The sequence below is a fragment of the Suncus etruscus genome, chromosome 2, assembly GCF_024139225.1.
Source record: "Suncus etruscus isolate mSunEtr1 chromosome 2, mSunEtr1.pri.cur, whole genome shotgun sequence".
Lineage (NCBI taxonomy): Eukaryota > Metazoa > Chordata > Mammalia > Eulipotyphla > Soricidae > Suncus > Suncus etruscus.
The window spans coordinates 32,757,086-32,772,985 of NC_064849.1; the positions used below are offsets into that span (position 1 = coordinate 32,757,086).

The 15,900-nt window shown below is 51.4% G+C and overlaps 2 protein-coding genes across 3 annotated transcripts; one reads left to right on the top strand and one right to left on the bottom strand.

The window, feature by feature from the left end:
- The first annotated feature begins 282 nt into the window (after window positions 1–282).
- Window positions 283–8,584, top strand: RNF25 (ring finger protein 25). Its single transcript, XM_049768028.1, has 10 exons — window positions 283–329; window positions 3,935–4,009; window positions 4,247–4,349; window positions 4,431–4,498; window positions 4,592–4,661; window positions 6,592–6,663; window positions 6,741–6,881; window positions 7,289–7,375; window positions 7,752–7,886; window positions 7,961–8,584. Exons 1-10 carry the CDS (start codon window positions 289–291, stop codon window positions 8,522–8,524), a joined length of 1,356 nt encoding a protein of 451 aa, XP_049623985.1. The 5' UTR covers window positions 283–288; the 3' UTR covers window positions 8,525–8,584.
- A 1,488-nt stretch (window positions 8,585–10,072) lies between these two features.
- On the bottom strand, window positions 10,073–15,551 carry LOC126000868 (mitochondrial chaperone BCS1). 2 transcript variants are annotated; one of them, XM_049768035.1, is made up of 8 exons: window positions 15,536–15,551; window positions 13,676–14,044; window positions 12,780–12,919; window positions 12,392–12,586; window positions 11,502–11,565; window positions 11,102–11,271; window positions 10,668–10,785; window positions 10,073–10,363 (listed from the first exon to the last, which is right to left on the bottom strand). In XM_049768035.1, exons 2-8 carry the CDS (start codon window positions 13,993–13,995, stop codon window positions 10,111–10,113), a joined length of 1,260 nt encoding a protein of 419 aa, XP_049623992.1. In that variant the 5' UTR covers window positions 13,996–14,044; window positions 15,536–15,551; the 3' UTR covers window positions 10,073–10,110. The 2 variants fall into 2 exon arrangements, with proteins under 2 accessions (XP_049623992.1, XP_049623991.1); XM_049768034.1 differs by lacking the exon at window positions 15,536–15,551 and adding an exon at window positions 14,142–14,601.
- Window positions 15,552–15,900: the final 349 nt, after the last annotated feature.

Consider the following 15,900-nt stretch of genomic DNA (forward strand, 5'->3'; position numbering starts at 1 on the left):
TCCGCCTGCACGGCCGCTCTCTCGAAGCTCCCATTCTTCCTATATCTACTCTCTAGAATTAGCAAGAGAATTCTAGGGTCTCAGACATTCATAGGCTAGTAGAACTGGCGGATTTCTCGGAGACATTTAGTTCAGGCACTTCCGCGGCTCCTCCTAGCCGGTAGGACCCACTGAGGACCCCGGAGTCGGCGGTTGCTAGGAGACGGCTGCAGGCTATTTTTTTTTCTCCCGCCCCCTTAACTCTCGGTTTTGGAGCATTTCCGGTTCCGGTTGTGGGCTGGAGAAGACATGGCGGCGTCTGCGTCGGCTGCTGCAGAAGAGGAGGACTGGTAAATGGGCGGCCGTGGGGTTTTGGCTTCGCCTCTTGCAACCGGGCCGGAGCGCTTAGCGGCAGCTGCGGAGAGGTCGGGGGACGGGCGAGCGGGAGCGGAGAGAGGGCTGAGAGGTGGCCGGGCTGTTGACATGACAGCTCTCCCGGAGGGAGGGAGAGATGGAGGGAAGGAGCGAGCTCCTGGGACTGGGAAGCTTCAATTAGGTGGGTGGAGGGGACGCTGGGCTCTGGATCTGTGCGGGGCGCCCCGAGTTCCAGCAGTGTCGTGGACAGAGTCTCTCCCCCTCTCCATGGATTCAGATCGGCCCTTTCCTCCTGGAGTGGATTGATTGTCTTCGCATCCCTTGAGGACTCCTGACCATCAGATCCCCTCTCCGGCCTTTCTTTTTGACTCCAGGCTCCCTCCCACCTTCCTTGGCCTCCAGTTCCCAAATATACTTTTGCAAAGCTCGCCTAAGATTTCTGGAGCTGTCACCAACCCTAAGGAAGGCTGTTGTCCCCCCATCATCAAGTTGTCCACCACCACTACCACACACAGTTCTCTTGGTTCTTCTCAAGAAACCAGAACTTTGAAGGACGCTGGGTTTTGGAAAGAGGCCAAGTGTAGGCTGACTCTCCATTTATGAGCTGTTTGATGCGGCTTGGGGCAAGCCATGAGTGCTTGCCTGGTGGAAAGTGGGTGTGGCACCCACCTCAAAGTGTGGGAGAGGCTCCTTGTGGCACCTGTGGCACCAGAAGCCTCCCGTTCACGAGTATCTTAGACTTCAGAGAAAGATAACAAAAGATATTGGGATTTGGGCTAATCGCCCCACTCCTTTCTCTGGTCACCCCTCTTGCCACCACCTCCTCCGTCTCTTATATCCAGGATCACGATACAGCTTTAGTGAATGAGGGATGCAGGGCCTGGAAGTGACTAGCTTCTCCCAGTCTCATGGGTTCAGGCGTGCCTGTGTTGCCACTAGAGCACAGGTGCCCAAACTATCCCCCTTTTGGAAAAAGGCGCCTAGTGCCCACGTCTCCCTAGTCTTCCTTTTATTACTATTATTATGCTTTTGTGCCCAAACCCAGTGTTTTGCTCAGGTCTTACTCCTGACTCTGTATTTAGGGATCACTCTTCATGGCACTTGGGAGACTATATGATGTGCTGGGGATTGAACCCTGGTCAGCCACATGCAAACTCCCTACCTACTGAACTATCTCTCCAACTCACCAGTCTACCTATTTGGGGGAGGGAGGGACAACCAGAGATCCTCAGGGGTTACTCTGGGCTCTGCACTCAAGAATCACTCCTGACGGGCTTATGGAACCAACAGAGATGCTGGGGGTTGCACACAAGTTGGCCATGGACAGGGCAAAAGCTCTACTGACTGTACTACCTTCCTTTTTGTTTATTTCTGCTTTGGTGCCATACCTGGTGATACTAAAGGGTTACTCCTATCTCTATGCTTAGGGATCACTCCTGGCAGGCTCAGAGAATCATGTGTGGTGACAGGGATCAAACAGGTTGGCTGTGTGCAAGACAAACACCCAACCCACTGAACTACCTTTCTGGGAAGGTACAAACCCAGTTGGTTACTCTTGGCTCTCAAGAGAACCATATGAGGTTCTGGGGCTCCAACCCTGGTCAGCCATGTGTAAGGCGTAGTTTCCCCACTGTTTTATCACTCTGACCGTATACTGTTATTTTTAAGGAACAGCACTGAACTACACCTCCCTTCCCTATCAAGTGCAGTAATGCTCACTTTTGGGACCACCAATAAATATCTCTGTTCTCAGCTTGTTTCTAGACCTGTAGCTGCTTTGGGCCATGGAGAGGGTAGCATTGGGTAGCAGCCATACTTTGTTCTGAAGCAACCCTCATAGCCACTACTTCACTATAACCCATTTTGTAGTTTGAGGGATCTGCCTCACACTGAAGTCTTTAGTAACACTGATATATCACATTTTTAAGTTTGGGTTGCACCTATATTTGTATAGTTATAGATAGAGGCTGCCTGCTCCTGGTAGAGAAGCACCTTTGGAAAAAAGGAGGGATTTGCCATGTACTGCCTGAGTGCCATCAATCCAAGCACTTGAACTTCAGTGTCAGCATCAGTATACCTGTTTCTGTAACTAAAGTCATTTGGTGGTTTTACATTAGGACACCCTCTACCTCCTGATTTTGGTCTGAACAGTAGATTAACTAGACAGTAAATATCCAAAAGACAGACACTAACTGTCTGAAGGAAGAAGGATATATGTAAGCAATAAGTGAAATTTATTTGTTTGTTTGTTTTGACCATTACTCTTGACTCTGTACTCAGAAATCATTCCTGACAGGCTCAGGGGACCATATGGGATCCCAAGTCCGTCCCGGGTCAGCCACATACAAGGCAAAAGCCCTACTGCTGTGCTATCACTCCAGCCCCAGAAAGTGAAATTTAATAGTTGTGGCACTATCTACTACTCATCTCTACATATGTATACTTGTAACTATTTACACACTATATCCCATTTGGTCAAGATACTATTTTATATAAATCAACTTTTTTTTCACATAAATCACTATAAATTTTAACAGTTACCCTAGAGAATATATATATTATTTGTTTGTTTTTGTTTTGAGGCCACACCCGGCGGTGCTCGGGTTACTCCTGGATATATGCTCAGAAATAGCATATTTCATATGCAGGCAAGGGGGACCATATGGGACGCTAGGGATTCAAACCAACCACCTTAGGTAGTGGGTCGGCTGCTTGCAAGGCAAATGCTGCTGTGCTATCCCTCTGGCCCCAACCTAGAGAATATTTATACTATCTGGTAGAATAATAACCCTTACAGAGCTAAGTAACTGCTCAGATTACTTATCTAATAAATGCTTGGTTACTCGTTTTTTTAATAGTGCTTAGTTGTTATCTATATTTGATAGAATATCTTGTATTTGATAGAATAGCCTTACCATGCTAAGTACTCAGATCACTTAGCTGGTGATTGGTACCTAGGACTAAGTACTTGTGAAGGCTGATGGTTCCTTAAGGGCAGAACCCCCTTATACCATCTCAACCTATTGTTTATTCTAGGCTGGTATCTCCTTGGTTTCTTTGCTGCCTCCTTAGGGTGACTGGCATTTTCAGGTGTATAGACAGGAACCAGAACAATAGGATCTCAGTGATCTGTAGGAATGGAGAAAGCTAGGAGGGGGAAACAGAGAGATTAGTTCAGTGGGTTCGGTCCTTGGCTATGGTCCCCCAAGCCACCAGGTGTAACTCCTGAGCATCATTGGATGTTGCTTAAAAGCCAAAAAAAGGAAGAAGAAAAAGAAAAAAGCCAGGAGTATTGGGAAGTCTGATGCTTAGGGAGAGACAGCTTTGTGGCTGTGGATGGACATAAAACTCACAGGGCCCAGGAACCAGCTCCACCTTGTGGGCCCTGAGATTTGGGCTCCTCAGTTTACTCTCTGGGAATCTGTGTCCTGCTATAATGGCAGAAATGAGGCACATCATTTTGACTTCTCGGACTGCCTCTGTTTGGAAAAAGAATGAGGGGTGATGTTCTTACAAAGCCAGTCTCTGCCGGCCTTGGCAGGGAGATGGCAATAGTAAGGGCGTGTCCCCATCTCTCTAGGGGCCTTCCCTCTGAAGTGGAGGTGTTACAGTCTATCTATCTGGATGAACTACAGGTGGTTAAAGGAAGCAGCAGGTATGTATGTTTGGGGGTGGTAGGGGAGGAGGTGCTTTATCATGCAAGGATTCCATGTGCAGTCTCTCCAGAGAGACGGAGAATCTCTGATCTTTCCCATCATCCCCCCACCCCATGAAAGAGCCCAGTGCTCATTTCTTCTCCCTCCCTGAGTGTCTTTATGGGAGCCTGCCCACAACCATCTCCAGCCTTGAAGACCCTGCCTGGTCATAACCATCTTCACTTCATCCCCTGCAGATCTTCACCATGGGAGATCTCCATCACCCTCCACCCAGCCACTGCTGAGGACCATGATTCCCAGTACGTCTGTTGCACGCTGCTGCTCCAGGTCCCTGCACAGGTGAGGCCCCCTCGTCAGGGCGAGGGGGTGGGGAGGGGCAAGGCCCTACCCAAGCTGTAACTGGGAGTTTCCTCTCCCAAGTATCCCCACGAGGTGCCGCTCATCTCTATCCGGAACCCTCGAGGACTCTCAGATGAGCAGATCCACAAGTAAGTTGGGCTGGTTCGAGAGAGGGTTGGGGTCCAGAGAGGCCCAGTAAAGAACTGGCCAGGCCTGATGTGTGGTTTGCCCTCTCCTTCCAGGATCTCCCAGACACTGAGCCACGTGGCCACTGATGGCCTAGGCACTGCCATGCTCTATGAACTCATCGAGGTAAGCAAGGAAGCATCTTTCCCTTAAGTTAGAACAGTCACTCTCTTAAGGGAGGCCTATCTCTGGGGTCAACCACTGACAGAAAGGTTTAGGTAAGGTCTTAATGAATCCCAAAAGATAACCCTTTCATTTCAGAAAAAGTCCCTCCAAAATAGCTCTCTCAGACACCCTGTCCTAGCATCCTAGTACCATTCCTTCCCCCCATTGACTTAATTTTCCTTGCTCCAGTTTCATTACATTTGGTACTGTTGGTACTCTTGGTACTAATTGCTAAAAGTAGCAGGAGATAATGAGCTGGTTTGGAAGGTGTTAGTACAAATAAGCACTTGAAGACCTGTCTGCCATTTGGGCTGGCCAGGAAAAGCCAAAAGCCTTGCTGAGTTTCTTCGCCAGTGGAGAAAACTACTCCCACAAAGTGCCGCATAGAACCACTAAAGACACATCCACAACTTTGCTCATTTGAGAGTGAAAATGCAACTAGTCCTGTACTTCCACTGCTCTTCGTGTTTAAGAAAACACTGAGGACCTAGATGGAAAGCTTCAAATACCCTTCCCACACATAAATGTTGGGAAATTTGATCCTCAGTGTTACCACATGCTCCAAAGCACTGTCCTGGCAGCTCTACCAACTCTGAGGTTGGGCATCACAAGCAGTTTCCAGCCATGTGTATAAGTGGCCTAACCAAAGATGTAGCCTCAAGACTAGCAGACAGGCAGAAGTGTAGGCCCTGGTGGGCATAAAGGGTATGAGCTCCACACAGCCCTAGTGAGCCCCATAAGCAGTATAGCTGAGCACAACTAGTGCAAACGTTGGCAAGCACCACAGCCAGATGTGGGAGCATCATAGCCAGGTGTAGGTGCAGCCCCTCACCAGAGCCTGGAATGGAGGTGGCATCTCCTTACAGCAAAACAGCAACAATGCAGAGGAAGAAAGATGGTACAATTCTTAGGGCTTGTGCCTACTATGTACCCAGCCTGGGTTCTATATCTGGCACCACACTGTGTATCCTGAGGGCCCCAGCACTGCCAGAGGGGTCTGGGTGTCCCTAGCACCATAGTGCCTGAGCAGTATCATATCTTCAAACCCTTGCCCTGAATCACTTGCGTAGTTACCTGGGAATCGCTTTGGAGCCCCCATTTTATTTTTCTAGAAAAAAATAATGTTCTAGGAAAGGAAAGTAGAGTAGCCTGGAGCCAAATACCACCACAATTCTGATTCAGGCCTCTTGTTGCTTTTTGAGCTTTGTGGGGTTCATCTGCTGGCAAATAGCAGTACACAGGCATATTTCTTTTTTTGTTTGTTTGTTTTGGTTTTTGGGTCACACCCGGCAGCGTTCAGGGGTTACTCCTGGCTCAATGCTCAGAAATCATTCCTGGCAGGCTCAGGGGGACTATATGGGATGCCGGGATTCGAACCACCGTTCTTCTGCACACAAGGCAAACGCCTTACCTCCATGCTATCTCTCTGGCCCCTTATTTCAAGGCTCAGGTTGATGTCTTGATTTCCTGAAAGCCATTGCCAAGACAGATTCTTGGGTGGAAAAAGAAGGGAGGGTGATGCTCAAAGCATGTGGGGGAATCTACAAAGGCTACCTGTTAAGGATCTGAGCCTTAACAGAACACTCTTTCCCTGTATCCCCAAGATACAATATGTTAAAGGTGACTTTCAGAGAGGAAAAAGAATAAATAAATAAATAAATAAATAAATAAATAAATAAATAAATAAATAAATAAAGGTGACTTTCATGAGTGGGGAGACCAGCCAGTTAGCTTTAACAGCTAAGCAGCTGTGGTGGGAAGGAGGGGAAGCAGCCCCCAATGGACATGCATGGACCCGAGAGAGCATAGTTCAGTTTTCAGAAGTTGAATGCCACCTCAGAGCATAGTTCGGTTCTCAGAAGTTGAATGCCACCTCCATTCCTCTTCGCAGAAAGGGAAGGAGATTCTCACTGATAACAACATACCCCATGGCCAGTGTGTTATCTGCCTCTATGGGTTCCAGGTGAGTGTTTCTTCGAACCCAGGGGTGGTGAAGGGCCCAGAGGGAGCTCTGAAAATGGCTCTATGCCCACTATACAGGAGAAGGAGGCCTTCACGAAGACATCATGCTACCACTACTTCCACTGCCATTGTCTGGCACGCTACATCCAGCACATGGAGCAGGAGCTGCAGTCTCAAGAACAAGAGTTGCAGCACAGCGCGGCCTCTGCCCTCAAACAGGTCATCCCTAGTATCCTATTTCCCACCCAGTTTCTCCCTCACAGGAATGCCCGACCTCTAGAGGGCTACAGACTTAACAAAAGTTCACCCCTTTTACAGGGAAGGGGCATCCTGCCGGACAGCTCCCCGTGATGCATGCTGATTTGGGGGAGGAGGGTGCAACCTCTCACTGTGCCAGTACTATCCAGTGGCTGAGAAAGGCCTATGCTCTCTGCTCTCCGGTTTCTCCTGTCTTTTGATTTGGTTTGAGATTAGGGCCACACCCAGTAGTGCTTAGGCCTAACTGCATGACTGCGTTCAGGAATCATCCCTGGCAGGGCTTGGGGGACCACAGACAGTACTGGAGTTGGGAAGCTACAAGACGAGGACACTTGCTCTCCCTCCAGCATCCCTTTCCTTTCTAGAAGGTGGCCGTGCAGTGTCCCGTGTGCAGAGAGCCCCTTGTGTATGACCTCGCATTGCTGAAAGCGGCTCCTGAACCCCAACAACCCATGGTGAGGAAATGCCCATCTCCTTTTATAGCTCTAGGGGCACACCTAATATGGCATTCCCTCCTGGCAGTGCTAAGATTGGCACCAAGGACTCATATTTGAAGCCTGTGTCCCCATGCCATGATCTCAATCCCCTTTAGCCTGCTGTTCAGCTATTAGAGGCATCTCCAGAGAGGCAAAACCATGAAGGAGGGGGGTTGGGGGACACTTTCCTTGCAAAAGGGCAACAACTGGAATCAGTCATATCTGGCATCCAAATGGTTCACCGAATCAAGCCAAGAGTCAGCCCTGAGTACTGCTGTGTATGATCCAAAAGGAAACCCAGCTGGGTGGGCCTGCCAGGACAGGGCCGGAGTCAGCCTCTACTCCTGGCCCGTAGGAACAGTACCAGCCCAGCGCTGAGAATCTGCGCCAGCAGGAGGAGCGTAAGCGGCTGTATCAACGGCAGCAGGAGCGTGGCGGCATCATTGACCTGGAGGCTGAGCGCAACCGCTATTTCATCCGACTCCAGCAGGTGAGGGACAGAGCCCCCGCCGTGCCCCAGCACCTCCACTGCTGCCCCTTCATGCTTCCTTCCCTGCACTCTAGCCTCCTGCTTCCTTGGAGCAAGATCCAGCTTCTGCCAGAGGATCAGCACCACCCAGTGCCCTTACCACAGAACCATCTGCCATGCCCCTGGCCCAGCCCACCCTGCCGCCACCTCTGCCCATGACTGCCCAAAACCCATCTGAGAAGATTCCAGGGCTTGGGCCACCTCAGCCACGGCTGGGTGTGTCCCTGAAAGCCGTGCCAGAGACCCCCCAGGCCAGCCGAGGCTCCTGGAGACAGCCAGAACCAAGACATCTTAAGGGAGGGACATGCCATGTCCCCAAAGGGACCAGTGGCCCTCATGAACTGCCTGCTCCCCAGGGGACCCCCAAGGATCTAAAGCTGGAACCCCAGAGCCAAAGGGTTGAAGGGCCTCCCCGAGAGAGGGGACCTGGCACCTGGCAGGGTCCCCCACCCCGAAGGACTCGGGACAGTGCCCGCTGGGAGCGTTCCAAAGGCCGGATGCCTGCAGCTTCTTACCCTCGCCTGCCTCGAGGCCGGGGCACCTACCAGCCTGGATCCCGCAGGGACCCCCTGAGCCTGGAATCCGAGGATGGTTCCTAGCACTACTACTGGGGGGACGGGGACTTGGGTGGGAAAGGGACAATAAAGAGATTTGGCTTAGTTGGGTATCCTTGGATCAGAAGTGGGGCTTTTCAGCCTCAGGGCCAGAGCCTAGCAGAGCAGCCTGCAACTTGCTGCTCAAGCCTGTTTTCCCAAGAGTTCAGGGTCAAGAACATGTTGGCAAATATGTGGATTTCTGAGAAAACTCAGGCGTGTGGTAGTGTTGAAGCACACAAGATCCTGAGCTCCACAGTTCTAGGGTACAGAATGTCACTTCATATTGGAGGAGGGCCTCTTGGAGCTGTAATTTTTCAGAGACCTATGAGAAAGCAGTTTGGTCCTAGGCTACTGACTAGTGCAGTTAAGTTCCTATAGCTTTCTGTCACCAAACTTGTAAGCACTGAAATACTCAGTTGATAGGGGCCAGAGATAGTCCAGTGGTGAGTAGGACATTTACCTCACATATGGCCAACCTGGGTTTGATCCCCAGCTTCCCATATGGTCCCTCAAGTCCTACCAGGTGTGATCCTCAAGTGCAGAGCCAGGAGTAAGTAAGCCCTGAGTGCTAACACTCAGGTTTGGCACCTCCCCATCCCAAAAGGGGGCAGTGACATCTACTCACTTCATCCCTGGATTCAATTCTAGCAAGACCAAAGGTAGAATCCATGCCCTTCGGGTCCAGAGCAGTAGCGCACGTGTGTCTGCCTTGCTGGTGCTAGCCTAGGATAAACCGTGGTTCGATCCTCCGCCACTCCACATGGTCCACCAAGCCAGGAGTGATTTCTAAGCACATAGCCAGCAGGGAGTAACCCCTGAGCGTCACTGGATATGTCCCCAAAAAAGAAAAGAATCCATGCCCTTCTACAGCAGGGACCCCTTCCAAAAAAAAAAAAAAAAAAAAAGACTAGTGAAGCCAACATACCCATTTTCTTTTTTTTTTTTTTTTTTTTTTGACTTTTGGGTCACACCTGTTAACACTCAGGGGTTACTCCTGGCTCTACACTCAGAAATCGCTCCTGGCAGGCTCGGAGGACCATATGGGATGCCGGGATTCGAACCACCATCCTGCATGCAAGGCATTTGCCTTACCTTCATGCTTTCTCTCCGGCCCCCAACATACCCATTTTAAAGCCATTAAAAGGACTGTGCCAGGTCCATCCAGTGTTTTCCCAGCCACAGTTTTCCCATCAATGTTCTAGGTGATGACATTCTACTGCTGATACTTAGGTAAGGTCTGAGCACCTTCACAGGAGCTGTGCTATCCTGCTCAACCACCGTATCTCAAGCTGTGGTTGTGTATGTCTGCTGGCTGCTGAGCCTAAGGACCACTGGGAGGGGCTAGAGCAATAGTACAGTGCGAAGGGCATTTGCTTTCTGTGCAGCTAACCTGGATTTGATCCCTGGTCTATGGGATTACATGGGATTATATTTGCCCAAGTACTGCCAGAGGTAATTCCTGGGTGCAGAGTCAGCACTAACCCCTGAGCATCACCAAGTTTGAACCAAAAAAGGGGCAGCAGGGAACGTAAAAGGATGGTGGAAAGCAGAAGCAGTGGCAGGCGTTTATTGAACTCCACAAGGGGATGTTACCTCTTCAGGGTGTCAGTGTTCTGAAGAGCCCCAGAAGGATCATTTTTATATAGCATGAAGTAGCCCTGCACCTGGGCAGGGCTGATCTGCGTTGTAGCCTGGAGGACTTGTTCAGCAAAGGTCTCGGCCAAGGCTGGTGCCTGGTCTGGGTAGAACCTCTGGAACATCTGAGAGAGCTGCCAGGGTGAGCAGTAGCCCACGTACTCCTTCAAGTCCACACGCCCAGGGCGTATGAGGGCAGGGTCCAGCCTGAGAGAAGACAAGAGTCCAGAGTCATTGCATGGCTATATGCCCATTTTTTAGGGGGGGAAGGTCACACTCAGCAGCACTCGGGTTACTCCTGGCTCTATGCTCAGAAATTGCTCCTGGCAGGCTCGGGGGACCATATGGGATGCTGGAATTCGAACCTCTGCCCTTCTGCATGAAAGGCAAACACCCTGCCTCCATGCTATCTCTCCGGCCCCCATATGCCCAATTTTTTAAGAAAAAATTTAAAAATGACATCCACCTCCAGTGCTCCTCCAAGTGTCACACCTAAGACTCATCTTCCTACCTGTCAACATAGTTGGTGGTCATGAACACGATGCGTGCCTCAGTGGACGCCACACCATCCAATGCATTGAGTAGTCCACTGAAGGTGAGGCGTCCCAGGCCTTGGTACTTGATTGGGTCTAGGGAAAGCAGAGAGAGAGCAGGTGTTCAGAGCCTCCAATTGAGGGAGGAAAGGAGAGACAGAGACACAGCTAATAGGCGGGAAGGCACTTACAGCGAGCGGCCCACTAAGGGTCACTCCTGAGTTCAGAATTAGGAACAGACCAGAGTATCGTGGTCCCCAACTTGCCCCATACCCCATATAAAACAGACCTCAATTAATAGCATCCCTGCCACTCCCTGCCCCCACTTAGTGCCGCCTGGCTGAGGTGCTAATCAGCCTTCCTTGCTCCTCCCACTGTTCTCTTCGAGTCCTCCCTGCCCACCCTCACTCACTGTCAGTTGCCAGGTCTCGGCTGAGAAAGGCCGCATCCACGTCTTCCAGCAGCACCAGGCTCTGCTGTGGGGCCACACTGAGCAGGTGGTTAAGCCGGTCATCAGAGAGGCTGGAGTCAGTGAGGCTCAGCAGGCAGATGCTGTGCTCTAGCTCCCCAGCCAGGGCTGTGCTATGACAGGCAGGATGAAGACAAAGTCAGCAGCAGCTCCCTGCACCCCACATTCAGGCCTCATTCCTACAGCACTGTCCAGCAGCCGGGACCATCCACACCCACTCTTGCCCACCCCATGTTACACGCATTTGTCCTGGTCCCATTCCCCATAACCATTTCTGCCACCCCCTCATCCCAGTTCAGTTGCAGTTTCAGGCTTTAGGTTTCAGTTTTTGGCCTCTACTCACATAAAACTGCTTTTTCCGCAACCAGGGGGCCCATAGAGCAGGTAGCCACGTCTGTAGGGAATACCTACAACAGCCAGGACCCAATGTCAGAGTCAGGGAAGGCACTTGCGTTGCATGCAGAGGATATGAGTTCAATCCTTAGCACTAGCACCATACATGGTCCCCTGGGCACCACCAAGAGTGAACACTGAAAGTGCCCCCCACCTCCAAAAGCAAACCAAAGTCTAACAGCAATATGTGGGATGCTGCTAGATATCCACTGGAGACCTAGAACATTGGCATTGGAAACCACCTTCCCAACACCTTTTCTTAGTCTATCAGGGCCTGGAGAGAGCAGTCAGGGCTCAGACCTAGCATGTGACTAGCCTGGATTTGATTCTTGGTACCATGTGGTGTTCAACCCACCCCACCCCCACCCCACCTGTGGTGTTTACCCCCACCAGGTGAAGCCCTAGAGACTCCCAAACACCTTTAGATGTGGTTTGGGAGGCCCTATTGTGACAGGGCATCCTTGGTACCACGGGGCATCCTCAGGTCCTGGCATTAAACCATTGGCCATGTTGGCCAAGAAACTCCAGTGGCGCTCCTGAGCCTCCTGAGCATCACTTGGGTTGATCCCAAAATTTACCCCATATTGGGGCCAGAGTAATAGTGCAAAGGTTAAGGCATTGGCCTTACAGAAGATTGACTATGTTTCCTGGACACCATATATGGTTCCCCAGACACTATCAAACTCCTGGCACAGGGCTAGTCTTTGAGGATTACTAGCATGGCTCCAAATAAAAAAATTAACTCAACCAAATAAATTCACCCAATCTGCCCAGAGACCAGCCAGTTCCCACCATCTTAAATATGACCAAACCGATTTAATTGCCCCCATTGAGGCTTACCTCTGTCTGTATACCATTTGGGGTTATCGATGAATTCCCGAATATCTCGGACAATTCGGTCAGCCAGACCCTGTTCTAGAACCACGGAATCGAGGGGCCGGCGGCGGCGGGGGTAGCCAAAGGAGCGCCACTCAGAGCCCATGGCAGTGTACATCACAGTCTTCCCTTCTTCCTGCTGCAGAGCCAGCTCCCGGGCTGGGACCGGGAAGGAAAGACAAAGCTAATGCTTCCTTCTGCCACTCAGCTGGGCCCCACAATTCCTCCAGCACCCTGTTCCCATCGCTCAGGTCCCCTATCACTCTACTCCAATCAGCTCTTGCTCAGATGTTCCCTACCCCCAGGCCTTCAGCCCACACCCCACCTACAGCCCACCTAGTCCGGCACACACCTTCCTCCAGGATGTTGAAGAAAACCTTGCGGTCAGTGCCCAGAGCAGTGAGTGTGACCGACTCCCATGGAGTCCCCGTCTGCAGGTCAATCATCTGCATCTCTCGGCTTCGCTCCACTCGGATCCATTTCCCCTGATACCTGAATAAGCCAGGTCCAAAGGGGAAGGGAAAGGGGTCACATCAGCTCCCCTTATTCTACTTTGTTTGCTTCTGGCCAACATCTGATGCTGCTCAGTGCTTAGCCCTGGCTTTGCACTCAGGGATTATATGGGGTGCTAGGGACCAAACCCAAGTTGGCTGCATGCAAAGCATTCTACCTGCTGTACTGTGGCTCAGGCCCCATCTGGTGGTGGTCAGGGCTTATTCTGTGCTCGGGGATCTTTTTTTTTTTTGGGGGGGGGGGCCACACCCGGTAACGCTCAGGGGTTACTCCTGGCTATGCGCTCAGAAGTTACTCCTGGCTTGGGGGACCATATGGGACACCGGGGGATCGAACCTCGGTCCATCCAAGGCTAGCGCAGGCAAGGCAGGCACCTTACCTTTAGCGCCACCGCCCGGCCCCGCTCGGGGATCTTTTTGTTTGTTTTGGGGGGCACACCCAGTGACGCTCAGGGATTACTCCTGGCTATGCGCTCAGAAATCGCCCCTGGCGGGGGGACCATATGGGACGCCAGGGCATCGAACTGCTGTCCCAGATTAGCGCATGCAAGGCAGACACCCTACCGCTTGTGCCACTGCTCCGCCCCCAGGAATCATTCTTGAAGATACTCCAGGGACTATATAAAGTGCTGAGGATTGAACTAGGTTGGCCTTGTGCAAGGCCAGCACCCTATACCCACTGTGCTCTCAGCCCTCATTCTCCTTCCTTCCCTCGCAGGGCCCATCTCTGGCTTACCAGACAAAGTGGTTTCCAGGGCTGGGGATAAATTCAAACTTGGTGGAGATTCGGCCACTGTCGTGTTGCAGGTATGATGTCTCAACACTGAGATGCTGCGTGCGGCTGCTGTAGCGAGTGAGCCAGCTCAACAACCAGGCATAGCTACGGTCCCGTGCTGGGACTTCCAAAGTGATCATGTAGTGGCGCCGGAAAGCCACCATGCCCAACTGGGCACCCTTCCGAGCCAAGGCAAGCGCCGTGCCCACACCCACTAGCCCAAAGCCAGCCCCAAAGTAGGGATTGTGCTGCAGGGCCAGAATAAAGTCTGTAATGGGCATCTTGAAGGTGCAGCACCAAACTTTACAAGCCCTGAGACACTTTTAAATCCTGGAGAGGAAGAGCATGGAGAGGACAAAGTTTAGGATACTGGAAGTTTGAGGGCAGGAGAGACAAGTCAGTGCTATTTTGTGTCCAAGTGCCTTACTTTGTGGAAGTGGGACAATGTTGGGATATAACAGCTGACACCTCCAGGTTCCTTGTCTTGTTTTGCTCTTCTTCGGCCTACCCATAGTTTAGTTTCCTGCTGTGTGGAACATGGGGATCTGCGAGAACAACGTAACCAGCTTTATATCAGAATAAGAAATGTGGTTGTGATCCTGGGGAAGAGCTGGGATAGTCAGGTGCACCCTGGGTGCCAGGGCACCCCACGGCTGTAGATACAAATAGTTACAAACTAGTTTTTCATTAGCCTATCACTCCTCCTCACCTTGTTCCATAAAATGGAACAAAAGTCACAAAGGCCAAAAAATGGCCTTCAAATATCTTTTTACTTTCAATGCTGAATTCCCAAGGCCTGATTAGCCCATTCATATCTCCCATCATATCTTTAAAACTGATTTTAGTGAAGCTGGAGACAATACAGTAGGTAAGACGCTTGCCTTTTTTTTTTTCTTTTTTCTTTTTTTTTTTTTTTTTTTTTTTTTTGGTTTATGGGTCACACCTGGTGGTGCTCATGAGTTACTCCTGGCTCTGTGCTCAGAAGTCGGGTTAGGCAGGCAGGCAGGCTCGGAGGACCATATGGGATGCCGGGAATCAAACTGGAGTCGGTCCTATGTTGACCGCCTACAAGGCAAATGCCTTACCGCTGTGCTATCGCTCCGGCCCCAAGACACCTGCCTTTCATGAAGCAACCCAAACAATCCCAGGCTACTACAGGGAGTGACCCCTAAACACAAAGCCAGAAATAAGGCACTGCTGGGTATGGCCCCAATGCCAACATGTGCTATCGCTTTGGCCCAAGGATCTTACTTCGTTAAGTATGAGCTTCAACTCTCCCACAATGGCAGAATCCCTAATAGATCTTCAACCCGGGGCCTGCCTGCCTGCCTGCCTGCCTGCCTTGAAGGGCTTACTCCTAATATTCCTTGTTGAACCAACAGATAAACCATCTCCCTTCTCCTTAATCAAGTTCTCTATTCCCTTCATTTCCTCCATTTAAAGATTGCCCATTGCTATTTTCTCCATGGAGATTCTCCAGAATCCCCCAAATCCTCTTTAACGACACCATAAGAGAGTCTAATTCGAGTAAGATCCCCAGGGGGAAGGAGCCAGGCCCTGTCTAGGCCACCTCCCCAGCCACTTTGCTCAGAGCCAGGCACGCGAGCAGGGTGAGCAGATAGCAATGACCTCCTCTGAGTCTAAAGGAGGATCCAGAATTCCAAAAAAGCTTTGCATGGAAGAGGCCACAGACCGCTCTTCCCACACCCCACTCCCAGTCCCAGACAGGCACGCAAAAGCCCCCCCGACACGAACGTCCTCTGGACCCAGCTCGCGACACCGCAGCATGATTCGGATCAGCCAGCCACTCCGCCCCCTTACCGCCATGGCTCTCTAGCCCGCCTTCTCGATGGTTGAAGGAAGCGCCGCTCAGCCCCGCCCCCGAGCCTACTTCCCGCCACACCTACCTGCCGCTCTGCCCCCACTTTCTCGGTGGTATTCTAGCCCTTCCCGGCCTGGGGAGTCAGAAAAACGCGAGAGAAAAACCATAGAGTTATTCCGCCGGCCTTCAAGAGGAGGAGAGAGGGGCCTCTTCCCAGTCGGCCTGTTCTAGAGGTGCTGCTGGGCCGGGGGCGGGGCCTACGAAGCTGTGTCCCCCCCGAGAGGCCGCTCCAGCTGTCGAGCGGTCATAGAGATGCGCTTACCTCCCTGACCCTGGGCCGGGAGGTCAGTGAGGTTCAGTGGGG

Coding starts and splice junctions, on each gene's coding strand:
- LOC126000868 (XM_049768035.1), bottom strand. CDS start 13,995: ATGCCCATTACAGACTTTATTCTGGCCCTGCAGCACAATCCCTACTTT. Junction 12,587..12,779: donor CTTCAACATCCTGGAGGAAG/GTGTGTGCCGGA, acceptor TCCCGGTCCCAG/CCCGGGAGCTGGCTCTGCAG. Junction 10,364..10,667: donor ACCACCAACTATGTTGACAG/GTAGGAAGATGA, acceptor GTCTTCTCTCAG/GCTGGACCCTGCCCTCATAC.
- RNF25 (XM_049768028.1), top strand. CDS start 289: ATGGCGGCGTCTGCGTCGGCTGCTGCAGAAGAGGAGGACTG. Junction 4,010..4,246: donor GTGGTTAAAGGAAGCAGCAG/GTATGTATGTTT, acceptor CATCCCCTGCAG/ATCTTCACCATGGGAGATCT. Junction 6,664..6,740: donor TCTGCCTCTATGGGTTCCAG/GTGAGTGTTTCT, acceptor CCCACTATACAG/GAGAAGGAGGCCTTCACGAA.